This window comes from Jaculus jaculus, chromosome 13, assembly GCF_020740685.1.
Source record: "Jaculus jaculus isolate mJacJac1 chromosome 13, mJacJac1.mat.Y.cur, whole genome shotgun sequence".
Taxonomy (NCBI): domain Eukaryota; kingdom Metazoa; phylum Chordata; class Mammalia; order Rodentia; family Dipodidae; genus Jaculus; species Jaculus jaculus.
This window is the reverse complement of record NC_059114.1, coordinates 11,087,930-11,115,715: the sequence shown is the minus strand read 5'-3', so window position 1 is coordinate 11,115,715 and position 27,786 is coordinate 11,087,930. Positions and strand designations below refer to the sequence as shown.

The window sequence follows — 27,786 nt, the reverse complement described above, 5'->3', positions numbered from 1 at the left end:
TCGTTGAAAACCAATAATTTATCAAAACGCTGCGTGTGTAGGGGGGTGTAGCGAGTCGGGGAGGCGGTGGGCAGGCGCACTGGGAGCGGGGCGGTGAGTGGCGGGTGAGGGCCGCGCGCGCCGCGGGCCCTAGACGTTCTTGCCGCGCAGGCGCAGCTCGTGGCGCCGCAGGTGGTTGTAGAGCGACTGCACGTAGGTGAAGACGCACTTGGGGTCTGGCTTCTTGCCCATGATCATCATGTCCTCCACCTCCACCAAGGGTACACAGTCCACCAACATCCTGCGGGGGCGAGGGGACGGGGGTGGTGTCAGAGCCAAGCTGCCTCCTTGTAGCATCCTCTCTACCTCCGAGGTCTTCCTATGGTCGCGCCCTGCTGGTCTTTCATAAACTCCACATGGGGCTTACCGATTGATGTGGGGGGCTGGGAAGCCTTCCAGGAAGGCAGGAAGCCCTGTCCCCACCAACCCAAGACTGAGGGCAGTCCTACCTAGAAGGGAGGCAGGTAGAGGATGTGATGGTTTGGGGTGTCGGGGGTAGTTTTCCCCCCCGGTCCCAGCTAGGCAGGCTCATGGTTTGTTTCCCCTAGGGAAGTAGACTTCCCCTGAACTCTTGAGGGCTCACCTCCTGCTTGTTCATTTGCACAACCCAATCGGTAACAGGGGTCTCAGCTGGGCCATTACACCCAGAAGGCCTTCACCAGTGCTAGGTCTCTCCTGGGCCAGAGCTCCCCAGTGAACCGACAGGCCCCTTGCCAGCTGCCCGACCCAGTGCTTCCTGCCAAGAGGCTCTGGAGGCCCTGCTCTTCTCCCAAGGGACAACCCTGCTTCTGAAAACGGAGGCCAGGAGTGTGGGTGGAGGAAGTGGTTCATTAGCCCTCACCAACTGATTTGGGTGAAGCAAGGGCTACCCTTCTCGCCCTCCTCCAGAGGTGCAAGCTGCACTTTCCAGATAGGGAAACGGGTTATACAGCAGACGTGTGTAAGCCTCTCAGCTCAGAAGGTGCCAGGCTGGGCCTGATGCGAGGTGCAGGCTCCCAACTCTGTCTTGTCAATACCCGGCGTTCCCTCTGCCCTGCTGTTACAGGAGCCCTCTCCCTACGCTGGGGGTTTGGGGTTGTGGCTGGTGCACATCTGGTGGAGCCCCATAGCTTACACAGGAGTACAGCCTCCAGCTCTACTTCCCCTCTGTCCCGGGGCGGGGCCTCTTTTGCCTTGCTCCCCGTTTGATTTCTCGTCTGCCATGTCATGTCTGTCCTTTAGTCGTGGCTGCTGAATGAATTCATTTTGCATGGTTTCTACTTCTAAGGCACGGGGAGCCGCAAAACACCTGTCTTGCAGGGTCAAACCTAGGTCTGTGGAAGGACTGGGGCGACTCTCAGCTCACCTGGACTCTGTTCTTTCGGTGGTACTGGAGAGTGAACTCCGCCTCAAGCATAGGAGGCAAGTGCTCTACCACTGAGCTACATCCCTACACCCCTTTTTTTCTTTTTCTTTTGGTTTTCTGAGGTAGGGTCTCACTCTAGCTCCGGCTGACTTGGAATTCACTATGGAGTCTCAGAGTGGCCTCGAACTCACGGCGATCCTCCTACCTCTGCCTCCCAAGTGCTGGGATTAAAGGTGTGTGCCACCATGCCTGTCCCCCCCCCTTTTTTTACTTTTTTTTTTTTTTTTTGATTTAGGGTCTCAATAAATTGCCTTGGCTGGTTTTGAACTCTCTGTAGCCCAGGGAAGCTTTGAACTTGTGATCCTCCTGCCTCAGCCTCCCAAGCAGCTGAGATCACAGCTCAGCTCTTCACCTGGACTCTCACAAAGGAGTCCGGGAGGCAGAAACATTTCTTCTCAGTCCTGGTTCTACTCCTGACCATCTGGATACTGGATAGGGCCTTGCTTGGTTCTGTGACACCATTTCCCTTTCTTCCTAATAGTACAGTCACTTTTTGCCTCATTTGAGACGTTGGAAACACTCAGAATAAGTACCTGGCTCTAATGCTGGTGAGCTATGTGCCCTTGGGGTCACGCCCGCCCCAGAGTCAGCTTGTTTCTCCTGCTGTACCGTAGCCCAGGGGCAGCCTTTTGCAGCTACAGCTGTCTTCCTGGGGAACCCGTCCTCCCTCCCCCAATCTGGAGCTCCTTCCCACCCCTGGTGCCTTCCCTGGAGACCTTATAAAGCCATTGTTTACACTGGGGTGCACGGCTCAGGGCTCAGACTGCCCCGGTGACAGGCCAAACACCAGGCAACTGGAGCAACAGCATGGCTGAGTCACACTTTCCAGCGGGATCAGGGCTGCACCAGGTCCCTCTCCTTCCAGGCCATCCTGGGCAGCGGCTCCTAGGTCCATATATGACCTGGAGATAGCAGCAAGCTCATCTTCCCACACCTGCACCTCTGGCTGTGTTTGTACATGTGGGCTGCCTCCCAAGGATCCGGTCCCGGAAGGGCATTTCACGTGTCCCCAAGTTGGCTTGATCTCTTGACTCACATTACTTCGGGCAATCCCTTTGACCTCTATTTTTACTTCTGTCTATGAAACTGGTGAGAAAACAGTAATGGGGCAAGAAAAAGAACCACTAGTGGAATCTGGAGTCTTTAAGTCTGCCTGTGACCTAACCTTCTACTCCTGGGGAAACTGCAGGCTCTCTGAACTTCTTATCTGTAGTGGGACACTTACTCAAGTCAGTTTTCTCTAGTGACGCTCTGAGGTGAGGTGACAGAGAAGAAAGCTATAGCTGGCTTGGGAGAATCCAGTTCTCCCTGTTGAACTGTCCCCATTCCCAAGCTTGCAACCTTGGGGAAGGCACCCTCCCAGGTCGATCAGGAGGCTTGTTCTCTCTGCCTGTCTTTTCTGAGTCAGGATCTTCTCCGTATGTTGCTCATGCCGGCTTTGAACTCACTGTGAAGGCTAGCCTTGGGCAGTAATCTTCCTGCCTCAGCCTCCCAAGGGCGGGGACTGCAGGCGCCACCATGGCCGGCTCTGCCCCTCTACCTCTGATGCTACTTTAGCCATCTCACTCATCTCAGGTCTCACTCAAGGATTGTTTGAGAACACTAACCTGAGCACATTCATCTCTTCTGTTTGGATATCTTTTAGAAATCCTTTTGATCACAGGAGGAATTTCAAACTCCCTTCAGCACACCCAGACTCAAGTTCTTTCTTTTCAGGGTATGTCATACTCTCTCTCTCCCATCCCTGGCCCTGGGGATATGCTAATCCTTTGTGTATAACTCCTAGTATTCCTTTAGCCTGAATTTGCTGTTCAGATCCAAGCTTCGCATCCACTTTTTCCAGATGGCCATCGTTGGTCTGCATCCTGGGTCTAGGGCCTCTGTGCCCCCCCCCCCGCCCCATCACTGCCCATTGACAACGGTGTCACTTAGGCCCTGAGTTACCAACGTTCAGGGTCCTGTCTGCCTCCTAGGGCTTGTTTTGTTTTGCTTTCCGAGGTAGGGTCTCACTCTAGCCCAGGCTGACCTGGAACTCTCAGCGATCCTCCTGCCTCTGCCTCCCGAGTGCTGAGCCCTGGCTTTTTCCTGTGGTTTCTACAGGGTTCTCCCCTGAGTCCCCACCCACCTCCCAGCCCCTCTGCGGCCTGATGAGCGGATTCCGCTGAAACAGGGCAGGTGGGAGAGGCGGCGTTTCTCACCGTGGGGCCCCGAGCAGGGGCTAGGGCTTTTTGGTTTTTACCAGTCCCTTCTGGACCAGACAGCGGTAGAACTCCTGGATGTACGTGTACACGCACTTCCAGTCAGGCTCTCGCAGCCGCACCATGTCCTCGGTGTCCAGGAGCTGCGGGCAGTCCGCATGAGTCCTGGGGGAGGGGAGGGGGCCGGGAAGGGGCGGGGGGCAGGGCCCGGTGGGGGAAGAAGGGAGAGAGGCCAAGAAGAGAGAAGGGAGGAAAACAGAGAGAGAGAGAGAGACACACACACACACATGCACGCACGCACGCACACACACATGCACGCACACACACGCACGCACGCACACACACACACACACACACAGACATGAGTTCAGTTACGTTCTTAGTGCTGCAGCCTCCCGCATGCCCCCTCCCCAAGGTGGACGTGCCGCTCACTACCCATCACTAATGGTGCGCGATGCAGACAGGGGTGGGGGGGGGGCAAACCAGTCACAGGTGCAGAGAACTCTTGGGGCAAGCGGGAACACGGGGTAGGGGGGGGGCGATGGCATCAGCGCCAAAGTTGGAGAGGAGGGCTGTGCCCCAGGGAGTGGGGGTGAGGGAGGCGTGAGAGGAGGTGGGGGAAGAGAGAACCTGGAGAGAACCAGAAAGAGAAGGGGAGAGGAAGAGAGAGATGGAAGAGGGTGCTCAGGTGAGGTGAGCTCAAGGGGCAACGATTCCAAAGTGGAGGGCTTGCTGATGTCCTATATAATAAGCCTATATAGGTTGCTCGGGCACGGTGCCCGGGCCAGGAGCCTCCTTTTGGAATCTCCAGCCGGGATCCCGTGGGAGCAGGAAGCTCTGGTGACAGTGGAGGAGAGCAGGACAGAGAAGTGGAGAGGAGAGGGAGGGGCAGGGGACGGAGGGGGGGACGGAATATGGACAGGGCCACCTGGTGGGTTTTGGCCTGGGCTGGTAGGCAGGCCTGCGCTCCTTCCTTCCGGCGGGCACCGGGCACACTCGGCAGCAGGTGGGCAGGGGCAGAGGAGGACAGGGACTCTCTGGGGAGGGGGCCTTGGTTGCAGACCCACAGTATAGCTGGCCACCTCCACGGGGTCTCAGGGCAGCTGAGCCCAGCTGACAGAAGCAGGGCCGGGGCCCACACTCACTCAGCAGAGGAGAAGGCGACTTCGAAGTTCTGGCGACGGTTCTGCGGGCTCAGCTGCCCATAGTCAAAGGCCTCCGGGAAGAAGTTGTGCACCAGGGCGCAGAAGGCCATTCCATCACTCCAGCTGGAGGAGAAGTTCTGGATGTCCACATGCTACGGGTGGTAGGAAGACCAGTCACGGCCCTGGGTGGGAAGTAACTTTTCTATGCTACTGTTACCCCATGCTGTGTTCTGGCTTTCCAGACCCAGGGCCACTGGGCTCAGAGAGGTCCTATAGCTCGTTCAAGGCTGCACAGTAGGTGAATGGTCCGAACAAGAGCCTCTTCCAACTCAGTTTATTTATTTATTTACTTTTCCTTGAGGTAGGGTCTCACTCTAGCCCAGGCTGACCTGGAATTCACTATGTAGTCTCCGGGTGGACTCGAACTCACGGTGATTCTCCTACCTCTGCCTCCCAAGTGCTGGGATTAAAGGTGTGCATCACCCCGCCCGGCCTTTATTTTATTTTATTTATTTATTTATTTTGGGTCCAACTCAGTTTTTTAATTGTCCATATCTATGACCCTGGGGGGACAGGCTACCAAGAGGCCTAGTGCCCCTCAGCTGAGGCCACAGCACTTCTTTACTGGCTTTCAGAAATTTACTCAGTTCCCCATCCACTGTGCAGTAAGGAGAGGACGCCAAGAGTGGGGTCTAGACTTGAACCATGACTGCCACCCACGTGACCCTCATGAGGCCTTGCCATTGAGCCCCTTATTCTGCCATCTGAGGCAGGACATGTAACCTCTGAGGCTCAGTTTTCCCTTGGCAGAATGTTTCATGCCCCATGCTGAGGCGCTCAAAGGTTTACAGCGAGGCTGTTCCAGAGGAGTGTAAGGGAGGAGCTCGCGGGGGGGGGGGGGGGGGGGGAGAGACAGGCTAGGCTGGGGCGTGGGGAGGCTGCTGAGCTCACCTCGTAGCCACGGGTCTTGGCCCGGCACCAGTCCAACAACATCTGCTTGATGCTGTTGGCGTTGGGGACGCCAAAGCTGGTGGAGCGTTGTACGGCTGGGCGGGGTCCTCCCGGGCTTCTGTAGGGGTTGTGTTTGGGGCAAGGTCAGGAGATGACAGCGGGTGGCAAGCACGGGCCCACCCTCTGGAGCACTGGCTCCTTCTACCATGACCTTTCCTATCACAGTTGGCGCCCGGCTCCTCTGTGATTAGTAGGCCCCAACCCCCAAGCCCAGCCCATGCCCTCCGTGGCGTACCCTGCAGAGCCTTCTTTCTCTAGCTTCTCAATCATGGCCTTGCGTGCCTGGGATGCTGAAGTCTTGGGCAGGCTCTGTGCTTTCATCAGCTCTTTCTTTTTCTCTGCCTGGCGTTTCTCGAGGGCTGCCAGACTGCCAGGCCGTGGACTGGCCTGGTCTTCTCGGTCAAAGATGCTAGAGGGCAAGAACGCCACTGTCATGCCACAGGAGGAGGGCCATTCTCTCCACTAGTGCTCACTGAGGAGGGGTTTTAAGCAGGCCCAAATTCTCTTAGCAGTTTCCACCAGCAGAAGAGGGAGGTGGGGGAAGGCCCTCCTCACACCTTTTTCACAGGGGTGCAGAGACTCAAAAACAGGAAGTTGTGGAGGCCCACGCCTTTAATCCCAGCATTTGGGAGGCAGAGGTAGGAGGATCACTATGGGTTCAAGGCCAGCCTGAGAATACATAGTGAAGTCCAGGTCAGCCTGGGCTAGAGCAAAACCCTACCTCAAATGAAAAACAAAACAAAACAAACAAATAGGAATTTGGCACCTAAACTCATCAGGCTTGAACCCTATGACTTTTGGGTTGCTGTACTGATAAGTTACAGGTGAGTTCAGAATCAGCATTGTCAGGAAATAAGGAGCTAAGAGTGAGGCCTGTGGTTCAGGATTGAATCTCAGCTTCTAGAGAAGCTGAGTCAGGAGGAGTGCCAAGTTCAAGACCCACCTGAGCTATACAGCTAGTTCAAGGCCATGCTGGGCAGCTTAGTAAGACCCTGTCTCAAAAAATAAAAAGCAAAGCTGGGTGTGGTGGCGCACACCTTGAATCCTAGCACTTGGAAGGCAGACGTAGGAGGATAGCTGTGAATTCGAGGCCACCCTGAGACTACATAGTGAATTCCAGGTCAGCCTGGGCTAGAGTGAGACCCTACCTTGAAAAAAAGCCAAAATATAAAATTAAAAAGCAAGACTGGGGAGATGGCTCAGCAGTTAAAGGCACTTGTTTGCAAAGCCTGCAGGCTCAGGTTCAATTCCCCACTATCCACGTAAAGCCAGATGCACAAAGTGGTACGTGCAGTGGAGTTCATCTGCAGCGTCAAGAGGCCCTGGTGTACTCATACCCTCTCTCGCAAATAAAATTTTTTTTGAAGAAGTAAATAAATAAACAAAAAGGAGGTGGGATGTAGCTTACTAGTAAAGAACTCTACCACTGAGCCACAAAGGATATGAGCCTACTAGTGCATGTGTGTAATTCAGCCCTCTGGAGGCTGAGGCAAGAAAATCACAAGTTCGAGAACAGCCTGCCTGCCATGCACAGTGAGACCCTGTCTCAAGGAAAACGAGCACAAACCAGAAATCTTAGCTACTCATGAGGCTAAAGCAGGGGGACTGGAAGTTCCATCTCAGTCTATACCACAGAGTGAGTTCTGGATAATTTAGGGAGGCCTTATCTCAAGAAAGTAAAATGAGGGCTAGGGAGATGGCTCAGCAGTTTAAGTTGCTTGCTTGCAAAGCCTGGCTGCCCAGGTTAGATTCCCCAGTACCCACCTGGAGCCGGATGCACAAAGTGTCACATGTGTCTGGGGCTGGTTTGCAGTAGCAGGAGGCCCTGACATGCCCCCCCCCCACCTCTGTCTGTCTCTCTTTCTTAAATATATAAAAACATATTTTTAAAAAGAAAGTAAAGTGAAGGCCGGGGCTATTGTTGAGCTGTAGAGCACATAGGCCGGAGGTTCAATCCCCAGTGCTGTGAACATAACAAACAAGCAAACAAAAATCAGTACGCCGATCAACTTCACAGGAGGAAGTCGCATTATTTCCACTGAAGATGAGGAAACAGGTCCCCTCGCCCAAGATTTCAGGGGACATGTTTGCAGGGCTGGAACTTGAATGTAGACCTATGATCGAAGAGCTCCTGGTACTGCCGGGTCCCTCCTTTCTGCCCTGCCATCTTTTTCCCTCCCTCACAGGCACCTCAGGATGTCAGTGTGCTGCGTGACCTGGGGGTGGTCTGCAGATGCTGGAAAGCGGCAGCGCCGGCAGGCAGCTCAGTGCGGCAGATGGGCCTCTCTAAGGCTCAAGTTATTGCTGCCGCTCAAAGTGGTGAGACCCCCAAACAAGTGTCTGGTTTCCATGAGTATCACCCTCACCCCATGGTGCGGCCGAGGAGCAAGTGAGATCATGCAGCAAGCAAGAGTGGCCTGACATACTTGTCCCTTCTGTTTTTTTAAATGTTAGTTATTTATTTACTGATTTTTTAAAATTTATTTTTGTTTATTTTTATTTATTTGAGAGTGACAGAGAGAAGGAGGTAGAGAGAGACAGACAGAGAATGGGCGCACCAGGGCTTCCAGCCACTGCAAACGAACTCCAGACGCGTGCGCCCCCTTGTGCATCTGGCTAACGTGGGTCCTGGGGAATCGAGCCTTGAACCAGGGTCCTTAGGCTTCACAAGCAGGCTCTTACCCGCTAAGCCATCTCTCCAGCCCTATTTACTTATTTTTTTTAAGGCAGGTCTCACCAACCTGGAACTCACTCTGTAGTCCCAGGCTGGCCTCGAACTCACAGCCCTCCTCCTACCTCTGCCTCACAAGTACTGGGGTTAAAAGTATGAGCCAACACGCCCTGCAACTTGGTTTCTTCTTGACTGCACGCCTGTCGCCTCCCAGCTTGGCGGCACGCCCCTCTCTGCAGAATGGGCATGCAATGAGGTCTCCTGCAGCACTGCCAACTCTGGGGTCGGGGAGTGGGTGCCCATGCTCACCTGCCCATTTTCTTGGACGAGGAAGAGGAGGAAGAGAAGGTCTTGGTTTGTACTGTGGTGCTGCCGCCGCCATCTGTATAAAAGCAGGAAGGGAAGGAGGTGAGGGCCTGGGCTGGACATCGGGAGATGGGAGATGAGACTGCGTGGAGGGATGGTGACAGCCACAGGGAGAGGAGAGAAAGTGTGGGCACAGCTGAGGACACAGAGAGCGCTTGAGGAAGATCCCGAGGAGACCGGCAGAGGCAGGCACAAGGTGACGGCGAGCGGCCTTACTCTCTGAGCGTCTCACGAAACTTGACTCCACGGTGGTGGTGCGGGCTGACCGGGTGCCATCATCTGGAAGGGCAAAAGATGAGATGATACGTGTGAGGGCCACAGGGGTTCCCCTGAGCTCCACATAAGCCTCCCCCACAGTCCTGCCTGCACCCTTACTGGAATGGACGAGCCGTTCAGTCTTGGTGATAGTGCTGACCGTCGAGCCATCGGCTGCCCGCTGACTTTGCCTTGTGGTGGTCTCGGTGGTGGTGTTTTTTCTGCCTTCTCCTGGCCGAGCCCGTGCCTCCTGCAGTCGCCGTTCCCGCTCCTTGTCCCGCTGGTCTGGTGGTGGGGAATGCCCCATGCGTGCCCAGAGGGGCCGCCCAGCGCCACACAGCACACATGCATAGGGACACGGGGCACACAGGATGGAGTGGGGTAGCTTGTTAGAAATATCGATGATACAGGAAACACGGGTCTCTCTAGGTAGGGATGGTTGAGGGCAAGGAACAGCACCAGATTGGCGGGGTGGAGGGCGTATGTTGAGGGTAATGGACTCTGATAAATGAACCAGGGAATATGAATAGCTAACCTCGAACGGGGTACTTGGGGCTGGGGAAATGACTTAGTGGTTAAAGTGCTTGTCTGCGAAGCCCAAGGACCCATGTTTGATTCCCCAGATCCCATGTAAGCCAGACGCACAAGGTGATGCAGGTACAAGGTACACACACACACACAAGGTTGTGCTCGTGTCTGGAGTTCGATTATAGTGGTTGGAGGCCCTGGCATGCCAGTTTCTCTCTCTCTTAAAAAAAAAGGTGTACTTGGGGGCTGGAGAGATGGCTTAGTGGTTAAACGCTTGCCTGTGAAGCCTAAGGACCCGGGTTCGAGGCTCGATTCCCCAGGACCCACGTAGCCAGATAAACAAGGGGGCGCACGCGTCTGGAGTTCGTTTGCAGTGGCTGGAAGCCCTGGCATGCCCAATCTCTCTCTATCTGTCTCTTTCTCTCCCCCCTCTCTGTCACTCTCAAATAAATAAAAATGAACAAAAAATTTTAAAAAAAAAGGTGTACTTGGACCAAAGAAGGAAACTTCTATGGGAATGAGCAGCTGAGTCAAGGGGGTATCTAGTCCTAGGGAGGGAGAAGCTGACATCCAAGGAGAGTAGGGTGAAGGCCATAGTGGAGAAGGCCTGCAAACCAGTCTTAGTAGGGGGAAAAACAGCGGAAGGAAGGAGTGTGTATATCAAGGGAGGCAAGCAATGGAGAAGTAATCTGACTCAGGCAAACAGTTGACAGAGAAGCTGGAGAAGGGGGTTCACTGGGCCTAAGGGAAAAGTAGGTACATGAGTGCGGGTGGAGGTGGGAGACGGGCCATGAGCAGCCCCGGGAAGAAGCAACTAGATTCTGTAAGGAAGTAACGGAGGGCTGAAGGAAGCTCACTGGTAGAGTGCTTGCTGAGCCTGGGTGAGAGCCTGGGTGTAATTCCCAGCACAGAAAAAGAAAAGGAAAAGAAAAAAGACAACAACAGAAAGAGAACTAGTTGGGAATCTCGGGAGAAGTAAAAGTATTTAGAATTTGAGGGAAAGACTAGCCATGTCCAGGAAGGACCTATGAGGAGGAAGGCTAGCTGTGTCTAAGAAAGAGAAGCTGGGTCGGAGCAGATGCTAAGGATGTCAGGGAGAGAGGAGCAAGTGGGAGAAGGATTATCTGTGTTCAAGGAAGGAGCAGTTAGTTGACAGGAGACAGCAACTGGATGCAAGGTGAGAGGGGCTGAAGGAGAGAAACTGGATCCAGGAAGGAGAGAAGCAGTTACGGGACAGTTGTATGTAGGGACACGGAGGCAAGGGAACAGATAGGCTCAGGGCAGGCGATGCTGAAGCGGCTAGTTACTGGGAACGGAACATCTGGATTCGCGTAGGTTAACTGGCTCTCTACCTCTCTTTTTTTGCCGGAGCTCACGCAGTGCGGCCCGGATGAGCTTCCGTTCCTCAAAGTTTGTGGTCTGATCCAGCTGCAAGACAGAGCAGTAGTTGCACACTTGAGACCTGCCAATCTCACCCTCCACCCACCCTGTCCGCGTCCACGAGGTCGGCACCATCTTGTCCAGGACTCCTTCATCCTCGATGGCCGTCAGCTCCGCGGCGCTCAGCGGGCTCCGTGCCTCTGGTGTCTGCTCGGCGCCATTAGCTGCTTCCACGGCGGCAGAGGCGGGCTCTGCTGGCTCCGGCTCCATCTGCAGAGTGCGGGGAGGGTATAAGCTTTAAGTTGGGGTACGAGTGGAACCTCGGTGAACAGAGGACCATCTAGATCCTGGGCCTGCTGGCAAAGCCTTAGAAATTACCAGCCTTAGCCAGGTGTGGTGGCGCACACCTTGAATCCCAGCACTTGAGAGGCAGAAGTAGGAGGATCACCGTGAGTTCGAGGCCACTGTGACTACAAAGTGAATTCCAGGTCAGCCTGGGCTAGAGTGAGACCCTACCTCAAAAAAAAAAATTACCAGCCAGAGAGATGCTTAGTGGTTAAGGCACTTGCCTGTAAAGCCTAAGGACTTATGTTTGACTCTCCAGGTCCCACATAAGCCAGACTCACAGTGATACAGCGATGCAAATGCACAAGGCTGCACATGCGCACAAGGGGGTGCACACATCTGGAGTTCGATCGCAGTGGCTGGAGGCCTTGGCGCACCCATTGTCTCTTCTCCCACTGTATCACTCTCATTAAAAAAAAAAAAAAAAAGGCAGTCTGTTGGGCTTGCCTCAAAATGGCCCAGGGTGGCCATGCTGGTCTGAGGCTCACTACAGAGACCGACAGCCTTGTTGGAGGGGTTTCTCACATATCCCGAATCATATTAATATAATTAATATAATTAGTAGTGGCAGTAAAAATGTTCCTTGAGAAGTACACATTTGCATAAGCATTTTCTTGTCCCTGGAACAAAAATAAGGGGGCTGGAGTGATGGCTTAGCAGTTAAGGCACTTGCCTGCAAAGCCAAAGTACCCAGGTTCAATTCCTCAGGACCCACATAAGCCAGATGGACAAAGGGGCATATATGTCTGGAGTTTGTTTGCAGTGGCTGAAGGCCTTGGGGCACCCATTCTTTCTCTCTATCTGCCTCTTTCCTATCTTTCAAATAAATAAAGTAATTTTTTTTAAAGAAGGGAAAACTGAGCCTCGGGGCACCTGAATGACTTGCCCACAGGCACTCTGTAAGTGCAATGAATCCTGGAGGTTGAGATGAAATATTGTAGTTCCTGAAGTTGAGTTCCTTCTCATATTTCATTCCTAGGTCCTCACAGACAACACATATCTCACCCTCACTTGCTAAAGGGCTGGACCAGGTCCCAAGGGCTCCTAACCAGATGTCTCACTGGGACTGTCCAGTGCCTCTCTATCACCCTGCCCCCATTGCCGTGAACCATTCTCTGAGGGGCATCTAACCCTGAACTCTCCCTTCAGGGACCGTCCTCCACCCTCAAACCTCCCCCTCCCCAAAGAACAGGCTTAAGTCCAACTGTCACAGCCCTCCCCTCCAGGCAGGGCTCCTGTCTGCCATGAGGGTAAGGAGAGCCGGGGTGGCAGCTGTTCAGGGGAGGCTCGGCCTGGCTGGCTGGGGTGGGGGGTGGGGCTGGGGGCTGGCCATGCCCAAGACTGCCAGGACAGCTGTCAGGGCAAGAGTCTGGCACCCTCTTGTACCAGTCTTGGAGTACTAGTGCCCTAGTCCCCTGTACAGAGAGGTAAACTAAGGCTAAGGCAATAGTGGCATATCTGTAATCACTCAGCAGAGGGAGGGCCTGGCTCAAATCCACACTCCCTCCCACCGGCTCAAGACACTTACGAGGCTGCTGCTGCCAGTAGGGCCTGTGAAGGAGCGGCGGCGGGTGCTAAAGGCAGGCGGGTGGGCCACGGGGGTCCCAGCATCCTCAGCTGCTTGGAAAAGGGCCTCGGGGTCGGCAGCAGCCAGGAACAGCTCGCTGGGCTCCAGCTCAGACTCGAGGTCTGGCACAAGTGGGACCCCCAGTCGTAGGCTCAGCACCTCCACCTGCCTGCTCAGAGCATCTAGCCGCCGGCTCAGAGCTGCCGTCTCCGCTCGCAGCTCTTCGGCCGCCTGGGCCACTGGTTCCACCGTGGCTAGGGCCGTGTCGGCTGCCTGGGTCACTGCGGCCCGGCCTGCCTCGGCCACCGCCTGCAGCTCCTGCAACGCCCGGCCCAGCCGCTCCTCAAGGGCTGCAGCCATGCCGGCCTCTGACCCGGGCCCCGGCACCCCCGGCATCGCACCACTGGGGGCTCCACAGGGTGTCACGGTGGGATGGCGGCGGGGGCTGCAGCCTATGCTGGTAGTGTCAGAGCCTGCAGCTGGTCTGAGGGCGAAGGCAAGGGCAGTGAGCCCGCCCCGCCCCTGCAGGCCTCCCAGCCTGCCACCAGCCAGCTGGAGCAGCAGCCCAAATAGAAACCTATTCTGGGCTCCTCTGGAGGGGGGAGAGGGGGAGGGGTTGCTGCCCAAGCAGGCTGGGCGCTGGCCCTGCGGAAACCACAGACTTGTAGCAGGCACAGCAAGGTGCGCAGGTTCTCAAGGATTACCAAGACCGGTGCCCTACACCTCACAGGTAGGGAGCAGGGCATGGACCTGGGACGGCACATCAATTAGGTGCGGAGAACCCAGTTCACTGGACTCCATGCCATGCGGGTTTACACAGCCTTGAGCAATGGGAGAAGTGAAGACACAGAGAGGGGAGACTTTAAGCAGTCTTGTGCCTTGGCCCTGAGAGAAATATGCTTTAGCCTGCCCACGGTGCTTAGCTCTGACCGGAATTTGAGCAAAGGTATCATAGACACCTGTTCCCCGCAGATGGGAAGCCAGTGAGCCAGGAGTGCCAGAGCCAAGGCGTGACTCTTATACTTCCCACCACCCACGCCTCATGACACCCTGCCCCCGTACACTGGCACAGGGAGCTGGGTCCTGCTCGGATGCCAGGAGGGTGCGATTGTCCCTACCGAGCCCACTTTCTCCTTGACAACCCTCTGAAGACCCAAATCTGGCCCCAGCCACCTCACCTTGGCCAAAGTCCCACTTGGTCTCCCGTTCAGCACAGACGGCATTACCTGGGCAGCCAGGTGGCCCACTGGGGACTCCCTTCCCCAGCTGAGCTCACAGCCAGCTGATCCCAAGCTTGGGAATGAATGAATAATGGAAGGATAGAGTGTATTCAGTTCCCGTGGCATCTGCCAGGCTGCTGCCTCACTGACTGGAGCCCCTCTGCCAGTCTGCCCCCACCAACAGTCTGTTACAGATGCCAATCACTCATCTGCAATCTCCTAATGAGCTAGGCCGATCTTGGATGAATCTATACGAGATGCTTTGCCCCTCAGGCTCAATGTCCAGTGTGGGGTGGGAACAGGGGCACTGGGGCCATCACAAGAGGAGAGGAAAAGTCTATCTGTTGGTTAGGAATGCCCCAATCAATTTGTTGCAAGAATCAAACACAATACTGAAAGTAGGAGGTTGTCACCAATAAGATTCTGCAGAATGGAATTTCAAAGGGGAAAGTGGGGGGTGGGGGAGGAAATTACCATGGGATTTTTTTAATAATCATGGAAAATGTTAATAAAAATTTAAAAATTAAAAAAAAAAATCAAACACGAGCAAGTGGAGTTGAGCATGATGGTTCACGTCTGTAACCCCAGCACTCAGAGGTAGAGGTAGACTCATGGGGACCTTGAGTCCAAAGCAAGCTTTGGCTATATAGTGAGCTCGATGCCAGCCTGAGCTACAATGACACTATATCTCAAAAAATAAATAATAAAATAAAAGGGGGGACAAAAAGCAGATCAGCAAGGGAGAAGAACAAACACCTGGTAGAGAATACACTATGGTTCAGTCTGAGCGGTTTCAACTGCCTGTGGCCCGTGGGTAACAATTTTCCCTCTCTGGGCTTCAGTTCCCGTGTGCAGAGTGGACATGAACAGAACGGAGGGGACGCTGCCGGCCCTACTCCTTTCATCAGCCTGTGGGATGTCAACAGAGGCTGGTGGGGTGATGAGGTGATGAGGGGCTCACCTTAATGCTGCAGCCTCCTCGGCTGCCGGGGGTGGCAGGGCTGAAGGTGGTGACATGAGTGACACTGCCCAGCCGGGTCAGGGCTCCAGGGCTGCTGACACGGGTGACGGTGTTCTTACTCCCACTGCTGGTGCTGAGCAGGGTAGGGGGTGTCCGTAGCCCCAGTGTCAGCTCTGGGCGGGGAGAAGAGCTGCTGTCAGGGTCGGGTAGGATGAGAGCAATACCAGCCACGGTGGATGGCACCCTCATCCCCAGCACACCCTTTGGATGCACCCTGAGCCCTTGCTGCAACACCTGTCCCCTGTGCAGACCTGGGGGCTGGGGAGAGCAGGCCTCACCTGCAGCAGGGAGGAGGCAGTGGGAGGCCTACCTGCCCTCTGGCTGCCTGTGGGCAGCAGCACCCGGCCCGTGGAGGCCTGGCCACGGCCATCCTTGATCTCGATGGTGAATGTGGTCTTCATACTGCCCCCTGGCTCTGCTGTGCCGACAGCCACAGGCAGCAGGGCACTGGGCTCCTCTGAACAGGCTCTGGGCCCCCCTGCTCTGTTTTCAAGGGACCCAGCAGCCAAGTCCCGCCCCCTGGGGCCCTCCTCTCCAGGGCAGCTCTGAAGCTGGGCCAGGGGCTGAGCTGTTCCTCTCTGCTCCTTGCTGAACCGGGAGGAAGTGTCACTGGGACCTCGAGAGGAGGAGCTGCTGGAGGAGGAGGAGGCAGGGGTAGTGCTGATGAGAGAGGGACCCAGGAGCCTTGTGGGGGTCCGGGAAGCAAGGGCTGCCCGGGATGGGCCATCCTGGAGCCTGGCAGCCATGGGAGAGTCAGGTGCAAACTTGCGGACGCGGTCTTGTATGGAGCCACTCCGAAGGAATGGAGAGGAACCACCGGCAAGGGGGGTGGATGCTGGAAGGGATGGAAGGCAGGCTGTCAGTGGCTAGGCAGGACAAGGACTGTTCAAAACCTTGGCCTAGTTAAAAAAAAAAAAAAAAGCAACAGGCAGTACCTTGATTCTGGGCTGGCTGTCGGGGGCTGAGCACGGACAGGGAGCGCTGGCAGGACGGGGTTCCAGCCAGATCTGATAGGTTGGGGCGTGGATGACAGTCATGAGGGAAGAGAAAGGACAGCGGACAATGTATGCATGTGGGGGTGGGGGAGGCATTTATTATTTCCCCCTCTCTTCCATACCTCCCTAGAAGCCCCATCCTAACACCACAGTCTCCCTACCCCATGGTGCACTGACCACTGGTCAGGCCTGTCCAGCCAGCTGCCTTTCTCCCACAGGCACCATCTTTCTCTCCTGCACTGACCCCACGGTGATGTGGACACTCTTAGGGGCCAGGAGTAGGTTTGGGCCAGAGCAAGGTAACCTGACCATTTTTCTTCCTGCTGATGGGTGTAGGGGACAGCACCCTCTGCCCCTGGCCAGCACTGCCCATGGATCTGGATGAGAGATGGGTGCACTCCCATATTGGGGAGAAGAATGTGCCTGAGGCCCATTGCCTTTCAAGGCTGCAGGGAGGCCTTTGGCCATGGGTGGCAGGGGTGGGCCTGGCCAGGGGCGGGGACACCTCAGGGGCAGCGGTGGGGGAGTGTCAGGCACTGCCTGGACCTCAGGAGGCTAGAGGCATCCAGGTATCAAAACCCATTCTGCAGGCAGGGACAAAGAAGCTGGGTCAGAGGCAGGCACAAGCCTGCGGCGCCCCACACCAGGACCCTCACCTGCTCTCTTTGTGTTGCAGGGACCTCTGGTGGGGCCTGGGGCAGCAGGGGCCTCTGTGGACTCAGGCAGGAGCTACAAGGGAGAAGCCATATAGGTACGGCCGACCCCTAGACAGCGGGGCTCATGTGCCTGGCATTCTTTTCCCTTGTGCAAACTCACCTGGTTGGTTACCTGCCTCTCAGACCCGGCGGAGGCTGGTGGCACAGGAGGCTCAGGGCTGGGAGCTCCTGGGGGGCTGGGAGGCGGCTCAGGACTGCCTGGCGCCTCGGCAGGGGGACACTGGGCTCCGGCAGGCTCTAGCAGAGGCTCGGGAGAAGCCGTGGTGGGTGAGGCAGGTAAGCTGGGCGTGCCCTCAGGTGGGGTCCTCAGCAGGAGTGTCACTGTGGTCACATCCTGGCTGGTGTTCTCAGGGCTTGGCTTGGGCTCTGAGAGCTCTGTCTGCTGTTCCCGCTCCTCGCGCTTTAGCACCTGCCGGGAGACCACTGGATGCCACCAGGGCTTTCCTCACCTCGCGGCCATCCCCACTACGGAAGGAGGGCGGGCATGCAAAGCAGAGGGGCTGGGCATGGTACTGTGGACACATCTGCACAAGGAAGGCTAATCAATGCCAGAGGGGGTCCGGAGAGGACCAGGCTCTAATGTTAGCAGTTGGTGTTGGCAGGAAACATGCTGTATACCCTAAAACCTAGCGGAGCCCAGAAGCAGGGAGATTATGCACTCTTGCAGGGCTGGAGAGCCAGTGGCCTCTACTGGCCGCTAGGTGAAACTGCATGTCCTGGTTTCTATCTCACACTCTTGAAGAACAGAGGAGGAGACTCACCTGTCCGCTGGGACCTGACCCTAAAGGCCCTAGTGAGCCAAGGTAAGGATGTGGACTGTTTGGAGGGGGAAGAGGGAAGGGCAGCCTGGGGGATGTGTGTAAACAGAGAAGGTACCAGACTAGACTTGTGTTTGTGGGAGCTCCATCTCACTGCTTCTGAGTGGGAGGCTGGATGGCAGGAGGGGGGAGTGGGAAGTAGGGACAGAGGCGGGTGAGACGCTGATGTATCCATGGAGAGCAGCGATGGGGGGAGGAGCAGGTACTTGAACTGATAAAGGCAGTTCCCCCCCACCCAGGCTGACCTGGAATTCACTATGTAATCTCAGGGTGGCCTCAAACTCACGGCAATCCTCCTACCTCTGCCTCCCAAGTGCTGGGATTAAAGGCGTGCGCCACCACGCCTTGCTGACAGGTTAGCTTTGAGTGGAAGGCTTGGGTAGAGACAAAGTCTGGAGTTGGAAGTAGGTGGTTGGAGTTGACCGAGAGTCTGAGAGACAGCTGTGGGGTTCACCCAGCCCAGGCTGGGGGCATGCTGCCAGTCAAGTGCCAGTGTAGCAGGGACATGCAGGTGCTCCACTCTGGGCTACTGACATCAGTAGGCACAAGGCATTGGGTGAACCTTCCCGCTGCACTCCTTACTTCACACCGGTCCAATCTGTGCGCTGCCCGTCCTTTGCTGTCCTCCCGGGAGCCACTGGTGGGACGTCCACTGCACAGTCTTCCGGCCACGGTGGCAGCTGGCAGGGCAGGAGCAAGTGTCAGGAGCATGGCACGAAGGCGTTGTGGGCAGCACGCAGTGGGCAGGGGTGAGGCGCCTACCCTCAATCTCCTGAGCCCGGATGCGGCGGATGGCAGCTCGGATCAGCTTGCGCTCCTCGTACTCAGCAGCACTGCGCAGCTGTGGTGACAGGCAGGCCACGGGCGTTGGATGGTGTGGGTCAGGCCTTCACGTGCCCTGCCCCCCCCCCGGGTGGCCCGGACCTCACCAGTGTGGTCAACTCCTCCACATCATTCATGGACTCCAGCCGCCCTGCCAACCGTGACAGGGCGGCCCGCTGCTCGGCTTCCCTCTGTTGAGAGCTGTGGAGACACCGTGACTGTAGCCACCATTGCGTAATGAGATCACAGGGGCTACAGGCTCATGGTAAGGGCCAGAACAGGGGTCCCTGAAGCTTGGCAGAGGGGCATAGGTGGATGGGGCATGGCTGGGTGTGCCCCTGGTTGTGGGCACCTCATGCTTAGACATTCACGCTGCATGGCCATCCCAATCAGAGTTCCGTCTGTGCCCGCAAATATCCCTGAGTACCCCCCAAAGTGTGCACTCACTGCCAGTGCACATCTGCCCACCCATGAGCTGAGACCCCGGGCACACGCTTTCCTCCCCGCCTCCCACCTGCACCCCTGCCAATCACTCTGTCACTCCACTCACTGTAGCCAGTTCTCCTTGTTGTCCTGCCGCTCTGCCCGGAAGCGTTTGGAGGCCAGAGCCTCCTCTTCTCTCTCCAGCTCCTGCCTCTGCAGCTCCCGGATGGCCGAGCGGATGCGCCGCCGCTCTGCCAGATCTGCTGTGACTTCCAGCTGCAAGGCAGGTGGGGGTAAGGAGCGAGTCATTTTGCCTGTCGGGGCAAGAGGGCTGGCACCAGCTGCCTACAGTTCTCGCAGGGCACAATGAGTGGCCTGTTCCTAGCTGCTCTGCCCCAAGCCTGACCGCCCACCCATCATCTCAGAGGGGGACCCGACTCACGGGCCCAGCGATCCTAGGAAGCCCACTGTGTATTGTGGCTCACAGAGTACCTTCTGTGAATGGGCAGCCAGCAACCACCCACCCACAACAGGTGCCAAGCAGACGGGCACTCCTGGTGCCTTGACGCCTGCCCCTCAGAGCCCCTCATCAATCTCCAAGAGCCAGAGAACCACAGCAGGAGGGACATCACCTCTGGGAGCTGAGAACAAAGGTCTCCAGAAAGCCGATGTCTTCAAGTACAACAGCCCCACTGGAGAGGAGGACAGATGGGAAAACTGAGTCTCTGCTAGCTGGGAGCTGCCTGTGCCCTGAGCACTGGCTTGGTCCTGGCTCTAGCCTCCACAGAAGGAGCCAGAGCCCAGATTAGGAGGGTCAGTCCCTCCAGAGGTAAGACAGCAGGTCTTGAGGGACTACCCAGAGCCCAGGAAGCACAGGAACTTCCCCCAGCTTCTCAGCCCTTCACGTCCCAGGAAAGTGGGGACCTGTCGTAGGCATGTCTGGAAAAGTGTACTTTCTCTGTGCCAAGGCAGCCAATCCTGGTGCTTCCCCCACACTACTTGTTAAGAGTCACTTTTTAAAAAATATTATTTATTTATTTGACAGAAAAAGAGGGAGGGGGGAAGAGAGAGAGAGAGAGAGAGAGAGAGAGAGAGAGAGAGAGAGAGAGAGAGAATGGGCGCGAGAGCCTCTAGCTAATGCAAATGAACTCCAGGCGCAAGTGCCCCATTGTGCAGCTGACTAACATGGGTCCTGGGGAATCGAACCAAAGTCCTTTGGCTTTGCAGGCAAACACCTTAACCGCTAAGCCATCCCTCCAGCCCCCCTTTAAAATTTTTTTTTTTGTTCATTTTTACTTATTTATTTGAGAGTGACAGAGAGAGGGAAAGAGGTAGATAGAGAAAGAATGGGCACGCCAGGGACTCCAGACACCACAAACAAACTCCAGACATGTGCTCCCCCTTGTGCATCTAAGCCCCCTTTTTAAAAAAAGTTTTTTAATTTTATTTTTAATTTGAGAGAGAGCGAGGCAGAGGAAGAGAGAGAGAGAGAGAAAGAATGGGCATGCCAGAGTCTGTAGCTACTGCAAACAAACTTCAGACACATGCGCCACCTTGTACATCTGGCTTATGTGGGTCCTGGGGAATTGAACCAAGGTCCTCTGGCTTTGTAGGCAAGCACCTTAACCACTAAGCCATTTCTCCAGGCCCCTCGAGTCACTTTTTCCACAGGGATCCTGTGTAGCTTAAGGGAGAGGCCAGCTCAGAACCCTCCCAAGACAGTAGGCAGAACTTAGCCTCCACGGTAGGTATGACAGCCAGATGGGAAGAAGTAAAAGCGGGTGGTTTCCTCTGTCTCTCTCTTTTTTCTTTCTTTTCTTGTTTTTTTTTTTTTTTTCGAGGTAGGGTGTCACTCTAGCCCAGGCTGAGCTGGAATTTACTATGTAGTTTCAGGCTGGTCTTGAACTCACAGTGGTCCTACCTGTGCTTCTGGAATTACCTCTACCTCTGGGATTAAAGGCGTGTACCACCATGCCCGGCTCCTCTCCCCTTCCATCACCAGTCAGTCTTTCCTGTGAAGTAGGGGAGCTGGGAGGTAGGAGTGGAGGGTGTTCCCTGGAAAACATGTTTCAGCAGGGAGTGTGGGGTGTCCCGACCGAAGAGAGTGGAGAGAGCCTTTAGAGAACAGCCCTTCAGGTTCCACATTCCTGAGGAGCTATGGGAGGGCCAGTCCCCTGAAGCTCAGGGCAGAACCCCTAATTGGTGCCAGGCCCAGTTCATTCCTAGCTGGATAGTCAGGGTACATCCTGTAATCTTTCTGTGTTTTTGTTTCCTTGTCAGATGAGACAATGGTCCCCAGAATGGTGAGGGGACAGTGTAAAAATGTAACCCCACCTACCCCCATCCCAGTCTAGCCAGTCAGGAGTAGAGGGCAAACGGGAAGGACAGGACGCATTTATTCAGAGTGTAACTGTGTCAGACTCCACTTGTCCTTATCTACAAAAACTCCTGATTAGCCACGCGTGGTGGTGCACGCCTCTGATCCCGGCACTTGGGAGGCAGAGGTAGGAGGATTGCTGTGAGTTCGAGGCCACCCTGAGACTACAGAGTGAATTCCAGGTCAGCCTGGGCTAGAGTGAGACCCTACCTCAAAAAACGAAAAACAAAAACTCTTGATTTGCTGTTATTCCCATCTGACAAAAGAGGAAGCTGAGGTTCATGAAGAAGTGACCTGCCTCATGGCCAAATGACTAGAGTCAGGATTGAACCTCCCTGACTTCAGTGCCTGCCTGAGATTGAAGATAGTTGTAATGCTGTAAGGTCTATCTGTGATAGTGGGGAGCTTTGAGGACCCTGGAACTGTTTGGAGATCCCTCTGTCCTGGCCTAGAGATTCCAAAGTCTATTATAACAGAGGGTAGGAATATAAGGCTCATGTCCCCAGAGCCCTTGGCGTTTGGGGGCCTGGGCGGACAGCTAGTCCAGACTGCCTTCTGCAGGGCGGAATACAACGAGTAGCCCTTTGTCTCCAGGGTCCCCAATTCCAGCCCCCTAGGCTCCAGAGGTCCTTGTCCCTTGGGGGGGGGGGGAGGAAGCCTGATACAGGAACTTGGCCATTTCTACAACTCTCCGGAACATCACCATCTGGAAACCAGGAGGCTTACTGTGGTCCCTCCAAATGGTGTGAGGAGAGCCTGAGGTTTGGACTCCCGCCACAGGGTCCCTGCCCCTCAGAAGACAAAGGTCGTGCTACAGTGTCTCACTGTGTGCCCAGCATTCTCCACCCTCTCAAGCCCCAAAGGTCGGACCACTGTGTCCCTATGTCCAGTGTCCCCCACCCTGCTAGGCACTCCTCCTCGCTGTGTGTGGCTGTGGGGGGCGGGGGGGAAGGGAACTGTGAAGGGAAGGGAAGGAAGTACAAAGAGCCATTGTCCACCAGGGGTTAGGGGAAGGAGATGTGGGGCGGGTTTCCAAAACTTCCTAGTGAAATTCTCCGGGGAGGAAAGAGAGCGCTTCCTCCCCACGGGGTGCTGGGTCTCCAGTACTTTGTATTCGTTGCTGGGGGAAGAGTGGGACGTCTGGCTAGGCCTAATATCTCTCTGTGCCTCAGTGTCCCCACATGCACAAGAGGTGAATCCCCTCCAAGCCTTCGCTGAAGTCCATCCAGGGCCAGAGTTGCACGCGGCCTGGACGTGCAGACGATGGCGCGACGCGTCGCCAGGGGGCGCCGGCGGCCCGCAGCATGGCCGGAGCTCGCAGGGTCCACCCCACGCCCTTGCCACCCAACCTCCTGCCAGGCGCCGGGGAGGGGAGCTACACAGGAAACCCCCCGGCCAATGCCTGCAAGCGTGTCCCTATCTACAGAGGAAACGGAGGGTCACAGAACAGTCTGGCTTCCTCCGCTCGGCCGCGTGGGGGGTGTTTGGAATCCCGAGCTCGAACCCAGGACGGAGGCGGGCAGCATCCAGGCATGCGGCGGAGGGACATGGGGACATGCATGTCCCCGGACGCCCGCATCCCCCCGCGCGGACCACTGCCCCGTCCTCAGGAATGTGCGGGAGCCCAGGCAGGAAGCAGCTGCCCCCGGGTCCCCGAGTCAGCTGGGCTCCAGCTTTCCCCTTATAAGGCCCGGCCCCGTGGGGAGGAGCCCGGCTCGGGGACGCCCCCATCCCCGTTCCTGCCACGAGGCCGGTGGGGTGGGACCCTCAGCAGCGCCGATGCGCAGCCACTGGCGATCCCTGGGCGCTGGAGGAGCCGGCTCCCTGGGGAAGCCCGCGTTGCCCACAGTTGGAATGGGGGAGGGAGGATACGCTTGTCCTTTCCCCTGGACCGGGTGGAGATGGGCCCCATTTTAACCATCACTTCCCTTCTCGGTAACCCGTTCTGCCCTCTCCCAAACCCCAGCTTGAGTGGGGTCTGGCAGCTGGAGAACTCCTGAGATGCGGATGCGCGGGCACCCAAGCCTGGCATTTTCTCTAAAAAAAAAGCTCCAACCCAGCCAAGCCTTTAATCCCAGCACTCGGGAGGTAGAGGTAGGAGGATCACTGAGTTGGAAGCCAGCCTGGGACTACAGAGTGAGTTCCAGGTCAGCGTGGGTTAGAGTGAGACCCTACCAAAAAAAAAAAAAAAAAAAAAAAGCTCCAATTCTGCCACTTCCAGCAGGACTGTGATTTTAAGGGGAGGTATTGCCAACTGGCAGTCCCCATATGGAGACCCAACCTCATTCACCCAAAGCTACTACGTACAACACCGGCCCTAGGAGGTATGGGCCAAACGCCTAGGGCCGGTTGTAGCTGCTCGGCCTGCAGTGGCTTCGATTCCTCCTCCATGGGAGTGGGATGAGGGTGTTGTGGGTCACTTGTCTTCTAGGGAAAGTAAATCTTTAATTTTCTGCCCTGAACAGGGGTCAGGGGCTGGACAGTGGTGTGCTGGCAACTCTCCCCATCAACTACTACCTGGCCTTGCTGGTGAGTCTATTATAATTAGCCTGCTGTGCTTCTTCACAGCCTCTCTGTGTATGGGGGCAGAAAGAAGCTTTGGAAAAAGGAAGTACAGAGTGGGGAATAGGGAGTAGACATCTTGCCTCCCCCATCCCAAAGTCTGGATCCTAAACCGAGTGTGGTGGCACACGCCTTTAATCCCAGCACTAGGGAGGCAGAGGTAGGAGGATCGCCATGAGCTCGAGGCTAGCCTGAGACTACATAGTAAATTCCAGATCAGCCAGGGCTAGAGTGAGACCCTACCTCGAAAAACAAAACAAACAAAAACCCCCAACTCTAATCCATGCATTGTTTCACCTCTATGCCAACCCTAGCACGCATACTTTATATTCAAGCATGCGACCTTCCCCAGAGCCCCTCTACAGGAAAAAATGACAGTCTAGAAGTCACAGAACCCAAAAGGGCCCACGGTCTATTTCTGCCCTTATGAGTTCTCGAGCTTTAACCTTCCCAGGATTCTTGGTGCCCGGGGCCCCCTCTGGGCCTGTGGCACAGCTTCTGCAGTTAACCAGGTGCCTTTGGACAGGTGATTTCACCACCACTCTGAGTGGCAGGATCGTGGCTCTTGGAGCTTCTGTAAAATTCTAGGAGATGGTGCACCAGCTTACCCCCTGCTGAGCGCGGCCGTTATTAATCATTGCTGCTATTATCATCGGGTAGACTTCCGGGGTGGGCAGTGTCCCGGCTGTTGCTGGACAGAGTTGGAACCAGCCTTTCCCACACCGGTGGCTGCCCATGGGTGAGTCCCCAGCAGTTACTGTTTAAACAGGTGGTGGCAGTTGGGGGTTGGGAGGGACTCGACCTCAGCATTAGGCATGGACAGGCACATGCCACAGGGACCTCTGCATCAGCCAAATGGAACCAGCTTGGCCCTGTTCCCTAACCCCTCCTCCAGAACCCACCCCCTGTAATCTCTTCTTGTCCAGTGAGAAGTATCGCACTGGCCCTGCCTCCCTGGCCTGTCTTGCTCACTACTTAGTAGGGTAATGGGGCCACTTACCAGTTTCCGGAGGGCTCCCTCGTCCAATCCAGCCAAGGCCTCATCTGCCATCGTGCTGACTGTCAGCTCCTGGTGGGATCTTCAGTGTTTATGACACCTGACACCACCAGCTCAGGGAATTCTGCAAGAAGCCAACATCGGTTAGGTTGCTGGGGCTTCTGGAAACCACGGGCTCTGTGTCAGAGTCTCTCTCCAACCCATAAGCCTCCGTTGCTGTCCTATCTTTGCTGTCCCTTCCTGTGATATGGCTCCTGGCTGGGAGTTATCCTATAACCTAGGGTGGCTTGCTGGAAAACTCACCAAACCAAGAATAGGTGTTTCAGCCTTGCCAGCTTGGCTGCCACTTGGCTGTGTGGTCTACACTGGCATCCTGACTAAGCCTCAAACAGGGAGGGCATGGACCTGAATTGAGACGAGGGACTTAGAGAGGCCCACCCAAGCTGTGCTTACCACCAGGAGGTGCAGACCAGTCTGTACAGCTTCCTGCTCCACCTACCCAGCCCCAATGCCTGCCCAGCTCCCCCCCCCCAGCCCCCTGCAACCCCACTTCACAAGCTGAGCCTCTGGCTCTGGGCTGAATCCAAATCCAAGTCCTTGCACTCTCATTTCCCCGGGTATGGAGGTCACTCTGTGTCTGACAATTCTTGGAGCCTCCCTCCGTGCACACCCTTCTCGGTTCCTCTCTTCCCACTGAGGCCAACCGTCCTGACCTCATGAAGCCAGGTGTCCAGGCACCGAGCTCCTTCTGTTGGCTCATACACTTACATTTTGCCTCCCAACTGGATGGGCCTTCAGAAGCTGACCCACCCACAGCTCTGGACTTCAGGCAAACTGAGAGGTCGAGAGAGGTCCAAGGAAGAAGGAGGGAAGGAGGAGGGGGTCGGTGGGATAAACTCAAAGGATAGAAAGGGTCTAAGAATCCCTTCTACCTTCTGAAAGCCCCTTCAAAGTGCCCCCAGGAGCCCAAGATGCTTCCTTCTTGCCCAGTTACTGTCCATCAAAATGGATCCCTAAATCCCATCCCAGTCACTTAGCCTAGCTCTGTCCTTTTTCTCAGTGTCACCGGTATTTGAGAGCCCATGGTCTAACACTCCTTAGGAGCTTAGTTAATATATGATGATAGAAATGGCTTCAGGATCGGCCCCCCTCCCCACACCACCATTGATTCATCCTTCAATCATCCCTTTCCCCCTCTTCTAAAAGCAGTCAGTTGGTGAGTCACCTCATCCGGTGAATGGGTCTGGGGGGGAAGACTAATGCTAACCAGTTGAGGTTGTGGGACACTATGCTTCACCATCCCGCTCGACTCACATGGGTGTCAACTTCTGATTAAGTCCCTTGCCTCTTATCTACCTATGTTGTCTAAGGTAATCCTCCTGCCCAGAGACTGTCACTCAGTGGTCACCCGCATTTTGTAAGGAGTTCCGAGTTCCTAATCTGGGGCGCCCAGGGGGGCTATGAGAAGACTGTCTCAGAGATTCCTGCCACTGCTTACCACCAGTCCCTTGGCTTCATGCTTTACATTTTTTGGGGGGCATGGGGTTCCCTAGATTGTGAAGACCCTGAGGGGAGGTGTCTGTGGGAGCACCTTCAAGAGTAGACCCCCCCCACACATACACAGACTAGCACCCAGGGGAGTCATGGAGTGACTCCACGAGTGAGATCTTTTCCCATACGGCTAGAGCTACTGCGCTCTGGGAGTTCCAGAATCCCCCAGGTCCAGACATTCCGGGTTCCACCCCACCCCCGATCTGTGTTGGGTGTGTGTGTGGGGGGGTCCTAGGGTCGCCCCGTGGTCTGCCTCACTCACCTCTCAGGTCCGGCCCTCCCGTCCGGCGCGGGTTCGGGCTCGCTCTTCCCCGGACCCGACAGAGAGAAGAGACGCGGTCCGGCGGGAGGCGCCGCGACGCGGGATGCCAGGCCTGCTCCACAACCGTCCCCTCGGACTGTGCGGGAGCCGCCTGTCCAGCCCCGCCAGCAACCTCTCCGGCCCCGCCCCCCCGGCCCGCTCCGGCCAATCGCCGACCTGGGCCCGCCCCCTCCAAGGTCCTATTGGAGGAATTCAATTTTGATGGCCACGCCCCCGCCGCGAGTCCCCGCCCCCGTCCCAGGGATGTTGGGTATTGTAGGCTCTGCGGCCGCCGCGGCCGGGTGGTCCTGGGCGGGTGGGGTAGGCGTGGGCAGGCGGGCTGCGAGGCTCGGTGCCAGAGTCGTGGAGGGTGCCCGGAGTCGAAGCGAGTGGCCGAGGGGACAGTCCCTCCCCGCCCACCCTCCTCTTTGTTCGTGAAACCACGTCCCCTCCCTCGACTCCACCCTCCACTGGCGGCCTTGCCGAACCGACTCACGCTGGCTTTCCCACAGGCTGTTTCCCAGACACCTGGCTGGAGCCGCCGCCTCCGGGCAAAGTGACTTGAGTGACCAGCAGCAGCAGCACGGGGACCTCGTCCCCAGTCCGCAAAAGCCTGCTTGGCACGGAGCAAAGCTTTGCACAGACATCGCTCTCACCTAGCATGAGAACTTTTGAACTTTTATTTGTTTGAGAGAGAATGGGCGCCAAGAGCCTTCAGCCGCTGCTAACCGACTCCAGAGGCGCGCGCCACCTGCGCATCTGCTTTACGTGGGTACCGGGGAATTGAACCTGGATCCTTAAGCTTCTCAGGCAAGCGCCTTAGCAGCTAAGTCATCTCTCCAGCTCCACAGCTGAAATCTTTAACAGGGAATATGGACTCCACGACACCGCCTCACAAATGGGGGAAATTGAGGCTGCCATGTTACGGGGACCCAGAGGAACATTTCCGACATCAAAGCCAGGCGACCCAGGGGCTCAGACCCAGTAGGGAAAGCCATTCTGTAGGCTGTGGAGCTGCCCCAGGGGTCTCCATGGCCGGATGGCGACTGTAGTCCAGCCTGTCAATAAATAAA

General features: G+C 56.1%; 1 protein-coding gene and 1 long non-coding RNA gene across 2 annotated transcripts; one reads left to right on the top strand and one right to left on the bottom strand.

Moving 5' to 3' along the window:
- Positions 1–26,810, bottom strand: Smtn (smoothelin). Its single transcript, XM_045131977.1, has 21 exons — positions 26,675–26,810; positions 24,865–24,985; positions 19,053–19,201; positions 18,610–18,703; positions 18,443–18,521; positions 18,263–18,360; positions 16,963–17,271; positions 16,803–16,875; positions 16,087–16,158; positions 15,462–15,986; positions 15,092–15,264; positions 11,131–11,268; positions 10,971–11,046; positions 9,211–9,375; positions 9,052–9,114; positions 8,779–8,851; positions 6,034–6,207; positions 5,739–5,856; positions 4,788–4,939; positions 3,643–3,807; positions 1–280 (listed from the first exon to the last, which is right to left on the bottom strand). Exons 2-20 carry the CDS (start codon positions 24,913–24,915, stop codon positions 3,663–3,665), a joined length of 2,727 nt encoding a protein of 908 aa, XP_044987912.1. The 5' UTR covers positions 24,916–24,985; positions 26,675–26,810; the 3' UTR covers positions 1–280; positions 3,643–3,662.
- On the top strand, positions 23,438–27,786 carry LOC123454017. Its single transcript, XR_006633146.1, has 3 exons — positions 23,438–23,449; positions 23,768–23,831; positions 27,226–27,786. It is a non-coding gene; the product is annotated as an uncharacterized LOC123454017 (long non-coding RNA).